General features: G+C 40.1%; 1 protein-coding gene across 1 annotated transcript in view; it reads left to right on the forward strand.

The window, feature by feature from the left end:
• Positions 1–362: 362 nt before the first annotated feature.
• The window catches only part of NPEPPS (aminopeptidase puromycin sensitive), a 91,203-nt gene continuing 73,609 nt past the window's right edge, over positions 363–17,956 (forward strand). The window contains exons 1-2 of the mRNA XM_081805107.1: positions 363–688; positions 10,273–10,357. Of these exons, the coding sequence (XP_081661233.1) occupies positions 428–688; positions 10,273–10,357 (346 nt within the window). The 5' untranslated portion in view covers positions 363–427. The remainder of the gene's footprint in view (positions 689–10,272; positions 10,358–17,956) is intronic.

Raw genomic sequence — 17,956 nt, forward strand, 5'->3', positions numbered from 1 at the left:
AACCCTTCTGGGCTCCTTCCGGCTCTCCAGGAGTCGGCTCTCCCCAGTGGCGCCGACAGGTGCAGCGCAGGGAGCCGCCTCCCACCCCCAGCACGCGCCCGCGACCCCGCACCCTTTCGGCCGGACGGCCGCGCCCTCGCCGCTCCGCCCCCTGCCCCGGCGCGCGCGGGCGCGCACCGGCGGGGGCGCGCACGGCCGGCGGGGCCGCGCACGCAGCTGCCGCCGCCACCGCCTCCTTCCCTCCCCGCAGGCCCTCCTCTCCTGCCCTCCCCTCCGCCCCCTTCCCCGTAGGCAGCCAGCCCGCCCTCCCGCCCGCCCGCACCGCCTCCCTCCCGACCCCGAGCGCTCCGGCTGGGTCTCTCCCCCACCCCCGCCCCCCCCAAGGCTCCCCGGTCGTTCTCCTCAGGCGGTCGCCCGCGCTCGGTGGATGTGGCTGGCAGCCGCCGCCCCCTCCCTCGCTCGCCGCCTGCTCTTCCTCGGCCCTCCGCCTCCTCCCCTCCTCCTTCGCCTCCTCAGCCGCTCCTCTCGCCGCCGCCGCCGCCTCCACAGCTTGGGCCTCGCCGCGATGCCGGAGAAGAGGCCCTTCGAGCGGCTGCCTGCCGATGTCTCCCCCATCAACTACAGCCTTTGCCTCAAGCCCGACTTGCTGGACTTCACCTTCGAGGGCAAGCTGGAGGCCGCCGCCCAGGTACGGCGACCCTCGGGCGCCGGGGGCGAGCTGCGGGGCTAGCAGTTAGGCCGCGGGCTGGGCTGGGGGCCCGGCCGGGAGGACGGGCGGGCCGGCGGGCCTGGGCGCTGCGGGCCTGGGGTTGGCGAGGCCGGCTCGGGGACCGGCGCGCCCCTCTGGGGCGGCCGCGGGGCGCCCGGGCCGATGTGCTCTGCCCTGCTGGGCTGGGGCCCCGGGCCGCGCTGCGGGGAAAGCCGAGGGTGCTGGTGGGCCCTGCCCGAGCGCCCCCCCACCCCCCCCAGCCCGGGCGAGCACACCTGTGCGGGGCTTCCCCCCCCCCCCCGACCTCCGGCCCTTCCGGGCTTGGTAGTGATCTGGGCGAGGCTGGAGGCTGTTGGGGGAGGCCAGAGGGGTCATCGGAGTCCACACTCTGTCTCAGCCTCCTGACTCAGTTCTTTTCTCTGGTTCTCCCTACGCCCCCACGGAGGACACATTGGAAGGGGGCGGTCATCTGGGACTCCGGCCGCCGCGCGTTAGCGAGGAGGGGAGATTCTAGAAGGGGGGAGAGAGTGAGAAGGAGAATGCTAATCCCAGGCAGCCTTGCTGAGTTCTCCCCGCCTGCTCCGGCCCAGGGGCTGGGTTTCCAAGATGATCCGCCCCCTCCCCCTTCCCCTTCCCCTCAAGTGACAGTGCAGCAGTGACTTTGTTCTCTCCTAACCTAGTCTAGAGAAGCTGAAGGAGGACCCCATCTCCGCTTTTCCTCCCATCTTCCTAGGTTTGCAGCCTGTGAGGCAGGTGGATTTATTGTTACTTAGCAGTAACAATGGTTACTTAGCAGTACTCTCCAGAAGCTGCTAGTTTTAGCATACCACTGTTGAAAATATTCCATTAGTCTTCATTGCAGTTTTTGGTGAATCATGCTCCCCCCCCACCAACATTATCTGAAGTATTGTTTGATTTTGGAGAGTAATAGTACTGATGCCCTACAAAGGTCCCGAACAATAGACATTTGTGTCATACCATGTATATGATGTATTATGTGGAGTCTGTGATGAAAAATGGGAACTATTTAGTAGTTATTTTTAAAGAGAATGATGGCAAATATATTGTTTCATTTCTTTTTCTGCTGCAGTCAGGAAAAACCAGTAGGCCTCAACCTTAAAGAACAGGGTGTATATAGCAGTGAAATGAAAGAAATGTATAGTGTTGGAATGAGTTGAAAGTTTGAAGTTGTCTTTGAAAACTGAGTACTCAGATTGAAAATATGTCTGAAAGTGTAGAATTAAAAAGTATACTGTCATATATGGAGTGCTTGTGTGAAAACAGGAGGGCCCTAGGGTCTGGCTGCATCAAAAGGCAAAATTTACCCCTTGGAAAGTCAAGTGATTTAAAAAATTTCCATTAAGAATATGAATCAGAATGAGTGTATCTTCGATCTAAATTAGGATTTGAGAGGGTTATTTGGGAGACTGTTTGTTTAAGCCAAGTGACTAGAGTGTTTGATATATATTGGCAGAGGGCAGATGGGAGGGACTGTAAACAGTAGTGTGTCTTGTGACTTGGCAAACGTTCGGGAAGAAGGACCTATGATGAATGAGTTCGCATTAAGTGAAAAGACTAAGATGTAAAAAAATCATTTATTTCTTTACCTCATTAGTTGGTGTCACCAGTTCATAATTTTGAGAGAGATCTATTTAGGGAAAATTTTCAGAAAAAAAAAATTGTCAAAGATTTTTAAGTGATTATTAGGAAGTGATGATTTTATTTAAGTGTTAGGACAGAACAAGATGCAGTGACATGCTTCTCCTTACCCCTTTTCTCCTTGTTTTTCCAAAGTGATGAGAAATATGTGGAAGGCTACTTTGGGCCATTGAGGGAGCACATGGTAACGTACTAGATATTAACAAGGAATTGTTAATTTGATATAAGGAAATCTTTTTTAGTAACAGGAACTTTTCAAAGCAGTTCTTTTCAGAAATTCTCTTTAGGCTAGGTGGCAACACAAATGAAAGATGGTAGGATAGTAAATTCTAACAGGTTTTATTTATTTATTTATTTAAAGATTTTATTTATTTATTGGACAGAGAGAGACACAGCTAGAGAGGGAGCACAAGCAGGGGGAGTGGGAGAGGGAGAAGCAGGCTTCCCGCCGAGCAGGGAGCCTGATGCAGGGCTCGATCCCAGCACCCTGGGATCATGACCTGAGCCGAAGGCAGACGCTTAACCGACTGAGCCACCCAGGCGCCCCTCTAACAGGTTTTATTAAAGAATGATTGGACTTTTTAATTGTACCCATTGCCATCTTTGGAAGAGTAAAGGAGTTCATGTTGGGTGAAAAGTTAACATTAATAGTAAAAAGCATATATTCGTGTTTTTGAGATCCATGGATTGGAGCAGTAAGTCTAAATTGTGGCATCAGTTGGTATCTTATTGTGGAAATCTAAAAATGTGGACAGGATTGTATCTCTAGAAATCTAGATTTATAACTGGTATTGGTCCGTTTCCTGAGAGTTGGAATCATATTACACAAAGTATACAAGTTGCTTGGTTGCTTTAGTTGCAAAATTTTATGATAAGCCCAGAGTATTTGTACAGGTTACATATTAGAAACTTAGTGGATTTTTAACCTGGTCTGGGGTGTGGACTCCTGGGGAAGGTGAAGAAATTAGTCAGTGTGCACTTTATAAGTAGTTGTCTTTTACATAAGTGTGTGGTCTGGGTCAGCAGGTTTTGCAAAAGTGTTACCATGGGCCTAGAGAAATAAGACATTGTCATCCCTCCCCTATACCCCCTTTACATCAGGATATTTGAGAGCAGTGGATTTTGTAGCTGTTTTGAATTCTGACTCTCTTGCTTTGTGGATAATTAATTAAAAGTTAGGTAAGATGTTTTTATGAGTGGCTACAGTTCCTTGTTATGAAGGTATTGTGGTTTATACAGTAATCGGGCTTTCTCTTATGGAAATATTTAACCTGTGCCAAAGAAATTAACTTCATCCTTCAAGGCCAGAAGTCAGGATATAGTAGACAATCCCTGGCCTTTGCCAGCAAAATATTCATGTTGGTGATGACTAAATTGGCACTTAGAGGAGAGTTACAGATATAGTAGTTTGGCAGGCTAAAACTTGGCACCTAAATGGATGTTATTGTCAACCCTGTGTTACGGTATTTTCTGCCCAAAGTTTGCATATTTTCTTCTTTTTTTTTTTTTTTTTTTTAAAGATTTCTTTGTTTATTGGAGGGGGGGAGTGTAAGTGTGCAGGGGGGAGGGTTAGAGGGAGAGGGAGAGAGAAACTTGAGCAGATCATCTACACTGAGCATGTAGCCCCACATGGGGTCAATCCCATGACCCCAAGATCACAACCTGAGCCAAAAGCAAGAGTTGGTGCTTAACTGAATGAGCCACCCAGGTGCCCCTTTCATGTTTTCTATGCAGTCATTTTGGTTGGTTTTTTATTACTTAAAGAAGTGATAAAATTAATAATTTGTGCAGTATTGTACTAGATCACTAAATGGTCTTAAGAAATTAAATTTGAGAGATTGGTGATAAGAAATTGAACTTGTTCAGATCTTCTATTGTTTCTTGAAATGTATGTATGAAGAAACACCTCAATATGAGAAACTTTCATATGTTAAGCTTTATCTGCTGTCATCTGGCAATGAATTTTGCAGTGAAATTTCCAGATAAATGAAGCTTACCCTTTGAGGCACTTAGACTTCAAAAAATATTTACTGATTTGGATGGAAATATTCCAAAAATGTATTTATTTTTTTAAATTCTAGTTCCTTATAATCTAGGCTTGTTTCTTTTCTTCTTTTTAAAAATACTGGACATCAGTTTGGACATCTGTCGTTGATACTTATAACCACAGATTACCCAAAACTATGCACTATAATTTATTAGTTTCATATCTGTTCTTTAAAGTTTTATGTTTGTTTTCTTACCGTTAGGTTATTACTTCTTGCTGCTTACTGTGCCTTGTTGCTGTCTATTGTGCAATTTATCCCGTCTTCTATCTTATTGAACTTGATCTGTAGAAGTCTGAGTACCAGAAAAAAGCTTGTGTGACCTTAAAAAGAAGTTTCTAAGTGAGGGCTTGATGGACTCTTCTGAGTGAAGGGAATGAGCTTTATTGTATGGACTTTGTATCATCTATTCTGGCTTTTGTACAGGCTCTTTTTTTTTTACTTCCTGGTTCTGGATAATTGATATTGTCCAATACAACCTGGACAGATGTGATCTTGAATAGTAAATTATCTATGAAACTTCTCTGAACTTTGCTACATAAACGAGCCTGTTCTTATTGTAAGGTAGATCTTATTCTAATCTGTATGTGGGTCAGTGGGAAAGGACTGAGTCTTCTGATAGCTCTTTTGTTGTTAACTGAGATTAGTTCTCCAGATCTTGGAGATTCAATTTTGAACATCATTTAAGTATGTAGCTCTTAGTTTGTTTGGCCACTTGTAATCACTTTAAAATTTTACTTTATTTTTATTTTATTTTATTTTATTTATTTATTTGAGAGAGAGAATGAGCTAGAGAGAGAGAGCATGAGACAGGGGAGGGTCAGACGGAGAAGCAGACTCCCTGCCGAGCAGGGAGCCCGATGCGGGATTCGATCCCGGGACTCCAGGATCATGACCTGAGCCGAAGGCAGTCGCTTAACCAACTGAGCCACCCAGGCGCCCCTAAAATTTTACTTTAAATTAGGAAATATTTTAGAAATACAGACAAGTAACCCACCACACAGATTTAGCGGATATTAACGTTTTCCCCCATTTGCTTCAGACTGTGCCTGATGTTTTTTGGGAAATAAAATGTCACAGATACCACTAAAGTCCATTTCCATCTCTTTCCACCCCCCACTCCCAGAGGTAACTTCTCTCTAGGTAGGTGAGTATTATTCCTATATATAGTTTTAAAGTTTTATTGCGTATGTAAGTAGCCACAAACAATGTTCTGTATGTTTAAAATTTTTACATTAGTGGTACTACGTTTGACTTTCTGCAACTTGCTCTTTTCAATGTCTCTTTTGTTAGAAAACTTGGCTCAGTTTGTGTTTACTAATTATTTGCTCCTTACTGTCTCTAGAAATTACAGCCCTATTCCACAAAGGCAATGATTATTACAAAATTTTAACGATGAAATTGCTTGTAAGGCAAAATGACTCAGGTTCAGATTGACTGATATTTGGAGTTGTCACACTGGAGATTTCCTTTTACTAAAATCTGAGGGCTTTGGCAATCAGAGAAAAGCCTCTTGGGTCTTACAGTACCTGTAAGATGTATTCCTGAGTGATCATAATAAAGACTCATTCAGGAAAAAAAAAAATCTCATATTGCTGCCTTCCTAACTCATAGGAAACTTCCATTGTAAAATTGTTACAAGTGGTCAAGCTGCCTCTTCAGCGGAGCCATTACTTAGTGTTTGGTTCAGTTGAAGTACAGTTTGTATGGGGCTCCAAGAAGACTTAACCCTGGGTTTGAAACAAGGGAAGGAAACACTGTTGTTCCATTCTTTAATAGCATCAAAAGGAGAAGTTGAAAATTAGCTTGTTATCCACACAATATCTATGCCAACTTTAACATTTTGCTTCTATTTTAAGCTTGCATACTGTGAAGATCTTAATGCTGAAATTTCTTTGAATTATTACCTGTATTTTTGGTGGTGGAACATATCACTAACATGATGATGTTAATATGTGAGAAATCGTGTACTGAATCATCAGGTCAGTGCTATTGTGGGAAAAACATCAAAAAGAGCAATGTTACCGTGTGGTAGTGAAGCACTTAAATCCATGTAGATATTTTAAATCTGTACATGTATGCTGATATCCAGAGTACTAATAATATAGCACATAGTTTTTACATTTTCTATCATTCTGATAGACACTTTATAAACTGTTAGGCGAATGCTGTTAGATGATATTCAGAGGAACATCTTTATGATTACAGCTCATTTAATCTTGGTCTCTGTGTATGTCTTTTTTTTTTTTTTTTTTTAAGTAAACTCTATGCCAACTCACAGCCCTGAAATCTAAGAGTTGCTGAGGCAGCCACATGCCCCTCTGTGTGTCTTAATAACAAAATCTATTAACTGATTACAATGAATCACGCACTAAGGACTAAAACAAGCACTTTATATCCTGTTTAAAATGCATGTCTAATATGAGGCAGAGTATAGTGTCAGATTTTTAAAATTTGAGTAGCATTCTATTACTGAGATAAGTATTTTTCTTCCTTTGGTTCCTCCCTCGAACCCTTCCAGAAATGGCAGCATCTTGGAGGGAAAAAAAAAAAAAGATTAGTAGCTATTCAACAAGCAGCTTAATTCAGTAGTATAAACAGGTGGGTTTTCCCTAAACACAGGAGGCTAGAATATACTTGTAAATGGATGTTGTAGACTGTGCCTTTCCAGAGTATGCAAACACTTTCACTCAGAATGTTACAATAGTGGTGAGGTGAATGTCATTTGGCATATGTAGCGTTGTACAGGTATCTTGACATTGGCAGATTAACTGCTTGGCTACCATTAAATTCACTGTAGATGTTGATGGATGAAAATATGGTTGCCTAGCTAAAGATGAAGATGTGTAACTAAACTACTGTTACTATCCTGTTGACACAAACTTCAGACTCTGGAAGGTTTTTATTCATTTTACTTTTTGGAAACACCTCCCTGCAGTCCACCCCCGCCTCATTAAGTGCTTCATTTCTCTGTGTTGCTGAATTTTTTTTAAGTGAATTTATAAATAGGCAAAGGAAATTTTTTGTTTGTTTGTTCGTTCAAATGTAGTGCTATAAACGGCCAGTTGGGACAGAAAAGTTTTAGTGCTGCTTAGGAATGTTCCTGATGAAATAAACAGTGTGAAGGAATATTACCACTCACAAAATTATTTATTTATTTATTTAAAGATTTTATTTTTAAGTAATCTCTTACCCAACATGGGGCTGGAACTCACAATCCCAAGATCAAGAGTTGCATGCTGTACTGACTGAGCCAGTGTGGGGCTTGAACTCATGTCCCCAAGATCAAGAATCTCACATTCTACCAACTGACCTAGCCAAGTCCCTGAAAAAGATTTTTTTTTTTTAATGAGCCAAAATAGTTTGATGTCATGTGTTAGTGATTTTGACAGTCTGTTACAGGCTTACTAACATACTATCTGTAATTTAGGTCAGGTAATTTTAGTTTGAGATTAATCATGTTTATTTATTGGTTATTAATGAAATGATTACTCTTTGGTATAGCTTATTCATACAGATATTATATTACTCCTGTGTCCTTACCTAGTTCTGAGGTCTGTTAGTGATCTTGAGGCCCTATTGACCCACGTGTGGGTTTTGTTTGGACTGCACAGTGTTTTTGCAGATTTTGTATTAGTTGCCATCAGTTACAATTTGGGAGATTACACATGAAATCTGAAATGTGTGGCTTTTTTTTTTTTTTAAGTAATCTCTCTGTCCAATGTGGGGCTCGAACTCAGACCCAGAGATCAAGAATTGCATGCACTACCAACTGAGCCAGCCAGGAGCCCTGTGGCTTTTTTTTTTTTTTTTTTTTTTGGTAATTGGAAGATCTGTTAATACTAAGTCTGCTTTTCAGTATAGCAATAATTGGTTGGCTCCAAGAAATGACTACCTCCCCCTTCCTTTATGCATAGCCTTCACCTGGCCTACTCTACTCACCTGCTTGGCTGGCCTCTGTAGACATTTGTGATTTAGGGCATCTAAATAAAATAAAATAACTTTTGTTATTTTTTTTTTTTTAAAGATTTTTTATTTATTTATTTGACAGAGAAAGACACAGCGAGAGAGGGAACACAAACGGGGAGTGGGAGAGGGAGAAGCAGACTCCCCGCCAAGCGGGGAGCCCGATGCGGGACCCGATCCCGGGACTCCAGGATCATGACCTGAGCCGAAGGCAGTCGCTCAACCAACTGAGCCACCCAGGCGCCCCTAACTTTTGTTATTTTATTTAAAGTTTTTAAAATAACTTTATTTCATTTTTAGATTTTATTTATTTATTTATTTGAGAGAGAGAGAGGGAAAGAGAGAGCTCTTGCGTGTCAACAGGGAGGGGCCGAGAGGGAGGGAGAGTGGAGGGAGAGAGAGAAATATCTGAAGCCCATTCCACCTTGAGCAGGGAGCAGGGCTCCATTTCACAACCATAAGATCATGACCTGAGCTGAAACCACTAACTGACTGAGCCACCCAGGAGCCCTAGTATTTTTGTTATTTTAAATTTAGACCATTCAAATGAATGGTCTGAAAATGAATTTGAGGTTCTGTTTAAATGCAACAAGTATATAAAACCAAGTCTACAACCAAATTGAAAAGTGGGCAGGGGTTATGAATGAACAATTTACAAAGAAAAAGCAATGGCAAAAAAAAAGAAGGTAAAAAGAGAAGATGCTTAATCAGTGTTACTAGTAATCAGGAAAATTCTATTTAAAGCAATGGTAGAATACCATTTAATACCCATAAGATGGTCAAAAAATTTTAAGTTTTTTGGAGGATGATGAATATGGGATTTCTTTATTCTTTGCTCATGGGAGTGTTAATTGAAACTACTCTAGAGCATAATTGGGACATTCTTGGTAAAGAAAAATGTGCATAGGAAGACATGGACCAAGATATTTATTATAGTACTATTTTAAATAACAAAATAGTGGAAATAATCTAACTTCCTTTAGAAAGGAAATGGATAAATAACTAGTTTATTTATAGAATGGAATACTATTCTGTAGGAGTTAAAATTAATGAGTTAGATCTACATCTGTCTGCATTTACCCATCTCAGAAACAATGTTAAATGAAAAAAGCAGATGCAAAGGTTATATACACTTTGATACTATTTGTATAAAATTAAAAACATTGTTTGCTGATCTTTATGTAGGTACCAGAACTATACATATGTGAGAAAGAGCTGCATTAGCCTTAGGAGAGTGGTTATCCCCATGTAATGAGAAAGAGAGGATGGGCTTTCTTTCATTATATCTGTATTTTATTTTGGGGGGATCTGAGCAAGTAAGACAAAATCTTAAAAAGTTTATTTAATCTTGGTGGTGAGTCATTAGTGTCTTTTATATCCAAAACGTTACTTTGGTAAGAGAAAAAATTTAAAGAGTGTCTTACGAAGTTTTGACATGGTTTATGATATCACTTTCCTTCCTCTATCCTTAAAGAAGGTCTTATGATAGGTTTGATGATAAAGCATATCTTATGATGGGGCTGAAATACGTAATTAATTGTAACATACGAGAAGTGTCTCCTAATTAATTTTTAATTTGAAAAGTTTTAATTGTTTTAAATAAAAGTTTAAGTGGGAAAAAATGCTTTTATTTAGCTTATTGGTCAGATATTTAAATTCTGTAAAATACTTAAGTGTTTATTGTTGCTCTTAACATAATTTGAAAAATGTGAATTGCCTTAGACTACTTAAAACTAATTTATTTTTACCACTGATGTATAAATACTCAGTCTAGGTTTTAGTGATGTCTGGGTTTAAAAAAATTCCTGGTGACACACATTAGGCCAAGATGAAGATGTACATGTTATTAATCTTGGCTATTTCTGACACTGCTGGTTTTTCTTTTCCCCCTAGGTGAGGCAGGCAACCAATCAGATTGTGATGAATTGTGCTGATATTGACATTATTACAGCTTCATATGCACCAGAGGGAGATGAAGGTAAGAGCTGATTTTGCTGTCTCCCTGTGTGTATGATGTGTGTGTGGTGATATATACATTTTCAGATTAAGATATCAGTGTTTGTTACTTTAGAAATAGGAAACATTTTTAGATGTTCATGGAAAATATTTTAATTTTTTTAAGATTTTATTTATTTATTTGACAGAGAGAGACACAGCGAGAGAGGAAACACAAGCAGGGGGAGTGGGGGAGGGAGAAGCAGGCTTCCTGCGGAGCAGAGAGCCCAATGTAGGGCTCGATCTCAGGACTCTGGGATCATGACCTGAGCCGAAGGCAGATGCTTAATGACTGAGCCACCCAGGCGCCCTTCATGGGAAATATTTTAATAATCTGTACTATGAGATAAAGGAAATGCCACATTCTAATTCTACTTCAAACATTAACATATTTTGTAACCTTAGGCAGATTATATTTTCATAAATATAAAATGAATATAATACCATGCATATAAAACTGAAGAGGTTTTTTTTTTTAAGATTGATTGATTTATTTGAGAGAGAGAGAGCGTGAGTGGGAGGGGCAGAGAGAATCCCAAGTAGACTCTGTGCTGACCGCAGAGCCTGATGTAGGGCTTGATCCCACCACCCCAAAATCACAACCCGAGCTGAAATCAAAAGCCAGTCGCCCAATCGACTGCGCCACCCAGGCACTCCAAGCTGAAGAGTTATTTTTAAAATAAGTGCTTTGAACACGAAAGATTGGTTCATCAAGGTGGCTTACTTAATATGTGGTTTCCTTAAAAGTTTTTTTTTTTCCCTTTTGGACAATAAATTAAAATTGGGATAATGAATCTTACTTGTCATTGAGAGAAAAATATTTGCCTTATGAGATGGAATGTGGAGGTTAGAATCTAGATGACCAAGTTAGTTACAGAGTAAGAATATGTTAAAAAGAAACATTATATAGAATGTGTGGGAACTCAGGGCGCCTGGGTGACTCAGTCATTAAGTGTCTGCCTTCAGCTCAGGTCATAATCCCAGGGTCCTGGGATCAAGGCCCGCATCGGGCTCCCTGCTCCACGGGAAGCCTGCTTCTCCCTCTCTCACTCCCCCTGCTTGTGTTCCCTCTCTCCCTGTGTCTCTCTCTGTCAAATAAATAAATAAAATCTTAAAAAAAAAAAAAAAAAGAATGTGTGGGAACTCAGTTAGCATCTTTAAAATGGGAACTGTTTTAGACCTTGTAATTACAACAGGGATTAAATTGAGTAGTCAGTTTTGACCTGAAATCTTATTCCCACGTAAGTTACATTTTAAAAAGTTGTCATGTTTGGCATGAACTCACAAATGTATTAATATTGGAACTGAGGTGCTTTTTACTTTTGACAAAATGATTTTTTGATTAGTCTCCACTACTCTGAGACTTCCTCCTAGAAAATTTTTTCATTTGATATCAGGGCACCTGGCTGGCTTAGTAAAGCATGCAACTCTTGATGTCAGGGTCGTGAGTTCAAGCCCCACATTGTGTGTAGGGCTTACTTAAAAAAAAAGGAAAGAAAAGAAAATTTTTTCATTTGATATCAAATAAGTTAGAAATTTGACCTTTTAGTTTACATTTTGTATTGCTCTTTCCCCTCTCCTTTACACTGGAAAGAAGCATAAAGTAGCATTTTAAGGCCAGACAATATTTATTTTATTTCATGAATTTTTCTTATATTATCTTGTCCATAGAAAGACAAAAAAAAAAGGTAGCAGTTGAGCAGATTATTGCCAAGAAGTACTTTTGTTCGATTGTTTATAAATGAGATCAAATTGCTGTGATTTTAAGTTAGAGGAATAGATCCTTCAAATGGACTTTGAGTGAGTGCCAACATTAAAAAAAATTGTTTGGTAAATGAAAGAGGGATTATTTAATTTCTTTACCTGTGAAGAAAAATATAAGCACCTTCGCCAAGCATATCAAGACAAGCTTGCTTTGTTGTAGGCAGAAAACATTTAAATTTGATACAGAGTTTTAAAATGGGGCAGAGTATAGATAGGAAGAGATAGTAAAATACATGTGCATCCTCCAGGTGGCACGGTTTCAGCTCAGGTTTGTTCTTATCTTCTACTAAAATGGCAGGAAAGAATTCAGAGAACTCAAATGCTTTGAGTATGCATAACTGAATGGTGCCAAGCTCATAATAGTCAGAATAGCATTGTTTGTGTTCTGATTAAGAGGATCAGAAGAGAAATGAAAGCTTAAAGAAGTGAAGGGGATTTGGAGAGAGATTCAGATAAAACATTACTCTTTTTTAGGTACATAAAATATTTTCTTCAAAACTAGCTAAGGGATATTTTTCAACTCATTTCTCCTGCAGCAATGGGAAAAACCTAGAGTCATATGTAAGCTCATCTAATTTTAGAGTATAGGAGAATGGGAAATTGTATTAATTGGAATTTTAAGGTTTCAGTCAGAAACAGATTTGGCCTTCCTGACACATACACAGTGTAATTCTATCCTTGAGCATAGTAGCATTTCTTGATTTTTACCTTATGGAAGAGTACAACATGTTGTTTCTTTAGAAATTTCCAGGGCGGTATGGTTTGGCAGGGGAATAATTGAGTTAATAGGAAAGGTACCATTTTTAACTCAGCTAATCTCATCTAGTACAGTACCTATTAATACTTAAGATTGTCTTCTGCAAGACCGAGTTACGTATGTGTAGCCACTAAATCTTGGTACTTTAAGGTAAAATCAGAAAATCATTCGAAGGCACGAAATTCTTGCATCTTTGTGTAAGTTTTTAATTAATAGAAAAAAAAAAAGCCATCTTGTGGTTTGTGCAGTGACCCAGAAAGACCTATTGGCATGTGTCTCTTTAAACTCAGGCCCTGCCTTTTCAACAGAAATAACTTACTTTAAAACCTAATTGAGATCTTTGTAATATTTAAAAAATGAGAACTCAGTAAGAAAAACGGCTGAAAACTGTTTTTTTACTGTTCTGCACTTCAAGGGTTGGTGAAATCACTAACATTTAAGCCCCAATGCAAGGAGTGCACCTCCCTACACAGTGCAGGGGTTAGTATTGTCTCCAGCTTCCGCAAGAGTGCCTGAACTCAGGTCATGACAGGTAAAGAGACTTTTAATTTATCATTAAGAGATGGCTTGGGCATAACCACATGGAGAATGATCACTTGACAGTTTTGTACCAACTTTTCCCTTAGTATACTCTGTCAGGTATGTTCTGATACATAGCTTCAGATCCAGTTACTTTTGGGATTAAGCAAATAACAAACATGAGTGAATTGGACTGGATGTAGGAAAACAAAAATGTTGGGGCAGAAGCCAAAGAATGTATGTCTCACATAAATGTATTCAAATTTTAAACAACTTTTCTGGCCAACAGAACATTTTTTTGAGCTATATTGACTTCTGTTGAATTTGCAACCTCCCAGGGAACTGTGTGTTTTGCATATTCTTTATCACTTGGACATGAAGATAAGACTTGAGTATAGCTGTCTCATTAAAAAGAGCAAAAACCCTCATGAGATTCTTCCAGATTCTTAATTGAAACTGATGTATAATATGCCATATTACTATTAAATATATTTAGCAAATTGTTTTAGCTTGCCGTACATGTTCCAGTGTTACATCCTTTTTAAAGATTCAGAATACCTCTCTTTAGGTAGTTTTTAGAATTTTTTGAGCACTACATGGCCTTATTTCTGAGTTCTTGTTTTTATGTTGTCTCTATTTATGAGTCCTGAGTATATTGAGTTTTGGGGATTTTGAACATAAAGTCTATTATGTGCTGTTATTCTTCATATTAATGCATAAGCTAACCACTATTCCAGGCTATATTGAGGAACCAAATATTTTCCCAGGTGTTTGGTAACTTTCAGGGCATCCTGTTTTCTGAATTAAATGGTGATTTTAGGGGCACCAGGGTGGCTCAGTCAGTTAAGTGTCTGCCTTCGGCTTAGGTTATGATCCCAGGGTCTTGGGATCGCGCCCCACGTCAGGCTGCTTGCTCAGTGGGGAGCCTGCTTCTCCCTCTGCCTGCACCCCCTGCTTATTTGCACACACTCTCTCTCTGTCAAATAAGTAAAAATCTTTTTAAAAAATGGTGATTCTATTTTTCATACTAATAAACTTTATTTTTCAGAGCAGTTTGGAGTAAAAAGTACAAAGATTTCCCATGTATTCCTTGTCCCACCCACCCTCCTCTTCCCTCATTATCAACATCCTGAACCAGAGTGGTACATTTGTTACAGTCAATGAACCTACCTCAGCACCTCATTAACACTCAAAGTCCATAGTTTACATTAGGGTTCATTCTTGGTGTTATACATTCTGTGAGTTTTAACAAATGTAAAACGACATGTATTCACCATTACAGTATCACACACAATTGTTTCACTGCTCTAAAAATCCTGTGTTTAGGAGCACCTGGGTGGCTCAGATGGTTAAGTGTCTGCCTTCGGCTCAGGTCATGATCCCAGGGTCCTGGGATCAAGCCCCACATCGGACTCCCTGCTCAGCGGGGAGCCTGCTTCTCCCTCTCCCTCTACTGTTCCCTCTGCTTGTGCTCTCTCACTCTCTCTGTCAAATAAATAAATAAAGTCTTTAAAAAAAAAAATCCTGTGTTTATCCAATCCTCGTTCCTAACCCCTGGCAACGACTAATCTTTTTCCTGTCTCCATAGTGTTGCCTTTTCTGGAATGTCCTATAGTTGGAGTCAGACTGCAGTATGCTGCCTTTTCAGGTTGGCTTCTTTCACTTAGCAGTAATGCATTTAAGTTTCTTCCATGTCTTTTCATCATTGCTTGAGAGCTCATTTCTTTTTAGCTCTGAATAATATTCCATTGTCCGTATATACTAGTTTATCCATTTACCCACTGAAGGACTCCTTGGTTACTTCCAGGTTTTGGCAGTTATGAGTAAAGGTGCTGTAAATATCCATGTGCAGGTTTTCGTGAGGACATGTTTTCAGCTCCTTTTGGTACATACCAAGGAGCATGGTTGCTGGATGCTATGGTAAGAGTGTGTTTAAGGGTGCCTGGCTGGCTCAGTCAGTAGAGCATCCAGCTCTTGATCTTGGGGTCATGAGTTCAAGCCCCACGTTGGGTATAGAGATTACTTAAAAAAAAAAAAAAAAAGTTTTGTTTTGTAAGAAACTGCCAAGTTGTCTTCCAAAATAACTATCATTTTGCATTCCCACCAGCAATGAATGAGGTTCTTGTTGCTTTGTATGCTCCTAAGCATTTGCTAGTGTTTCGGATTTTGGCCATTTTAATAGGTGTCTAGGGGTATGTCATTGTTTTAATTTGCAAGTCTCTAATGACATGATGTTGAAACCCTTTCATATGCTTTCTTGTCATCTGCATATCATCTTCAGTGAGATGTCTGTTCAGGTCTTTGACACAATGTTAATTGTTCTTTTTCTTATTGTTGAGTTTTAAGAATTCTTTGTATGTTTTGGATAACAGTCCTTTATCAATCAGATGTGTCTTTTTTTAAAAGACTTACTTATTTGAGCACAAGCAGGGGGAGAGGCAGAGGGAATCTTCAGGGAGACTCCCTGCTGAGCGCAGAGCCTGACATGGGCTCAGTCTCACCACCCATGAGATCGTGACCTGAGCTGAAACCAAGAGTCAGACGCTTAATCTACTGAGCCACCCAGGCACCCCCAGATGTGTCTTTTGCAGATATTTTCTCCCAGTCTGTGACTTGTCTTCTCATCCTCTTGACATTGTCTGTCTCAGAGCAGAATTTTTAAATTTTAATTAAGTCCAGGTTATCATTTCTTTCTTTCCTGGATTATACCTTTAGTGTTTTATCTGAAAAGTCATCACCCATACTCAAGGTCAACTAGATTTTCTCCTGTGTTATCTTCCAGGAGTTTCATTTTACATTTAGGTCTATAATCCATTTTGAGTTAATTTTTGTAAAAGATGTAAGGTCTATGTCTGCATTAGTTGTTTTTGCATATGGATGTCCAGTTTTTCCAGCTTATGTTGAAAAGATAGCTCCATTGTATTGCTTTTTCTCCTATGTCAAAAATCAGTTGACTATATTTATGTGGGTCTATTTCTATTTCTGTTTTCTGTATTCTGTTCCATTGATCATCTTGTCTCTTGTTTCTCCAATACCACACTATCTTTTTTTTTTAAGATTTTATTTATTATTTATTTATTTATTTATTTATTTATTTGACAGAGAGAGACACAGTGAGAGAGGGAACACAAGCAGGGGGAGTGGGAGAGGGAAAAGCAGGCTTCCTGCGGAGCAGGGAGCCCGATGCGGGGCTCGATCCCAGGACCCTGGAATCAGGACCTGAGCCGAAGGCAGATGCTTAACGACTAAGCCACCCAGGTGCCCCTTCATACTATCTTGATTACTGTAGACTTTATGGTAAGTTTTGAAGTTGGGTAGTGTCAGTCCTCTGACTTTGTTCTTCATTATTGTGTTGGCTATTCTGGGTTGTTTGCCTCTGCATATAAACTTTATTTTTTTAAAGATTTTATTTATTTATTTGACAGATAGCACAAGTAGGCAGAGCAGCAGGCAGAGGGAGAGGGAGAAGCAGACTCCCCGCTGAGTAGGGAGCCCGATGCGGAACTCAATCTCAGGACCGATCATGACCTGAGCCAAAGGTAGCCACTTAACCGACTGAGCCACCCAGGCGCCCCTGCATATAAACTTTAGAATCAGTTTTTCAGTATCCACAAAATAACCTTCTGGGATTTTTTTTTTTTTTTTTAAAGATTTTATTTATTTATTCATGAGAGACAGAGAGAGAGAGAGGCAGAGGGAGAAGCAGGCTCCCAAGGAGCAGAGAGCCCGATGCGGGACTCGATCCCAGGACCCTGGGATCATGACCTGAGCCGAAGGCAGACGCTTAACCATCTGAGCCACCCAGGCGCCCACCTTCTGGGATTTTTATTGGGATTGGGATTGAATCTATAGATCAAGTTGGGAGGAACTGACATCTTGACAATATGGAGTCTGACCCATGAACATGGACTATCTCTCCATTTACTTAGTTCTTTAATATCTATTATGAGAGTTTTGTAGTTTTTCTCATATGGATCTTGTATATACAAGATTTTGTTTTTTTTATACCTAAGTATTTCATTTTTGGATATGATAATGTAAATGATGAAGTGTTTTTAATTTTTCTTTTTTTAAGATTTTATTTATTTTTTGACAGAGACAGCGAGAGAGGGAACACAAGCAGGGGGAGAGGGAGAGGGAGAAGCAGGTCTCCCACTGAGCAGGGAACCTGATGTGGGGTTTGATCCCAGGACCCTGGGATCATGACCTGAGCTGAAGGCAGATGCTTAATGACTGAGCCACCCAGGCACCCCGTATTTTTAATTTCAAATACCACTTATTCATTGCTGATATATAGAAAAGTGATTGACTTAATATATATTAATCTCGTATCCTGCAACCTTACTATACTTGCTTATTAGTTCCAGGAGTTTTTTGCTGATTCTTTTGAATTTTCTACATGAGCACGTCATCCATGAACAAGGACAGTTTTATTTCTACCATCCCAATATGTATTTCATTTTCTTGTCTTACTGCATTAGGTAGGACTTTTCAGTACAATGTTGAAAAGCAGTGGTGAGATATCTTTGCTTTGTCCTCATC

Source organism: Leptonychotes weddellii, chromosome 15, assembly GCF_054177405.1.
Source record: "Leptonychotes weddellii isolate Sample4059 chromosome 15, ASM5417740v2, whole genome shotgun sequence".
In the NCBI taxonomy this organism is placed as follows: Eukaryota; Metazoa; Chordata; class Mammalia; order Carnivora; family Phocidae; genus Leptonychotes; species Leptonychotes weddellii.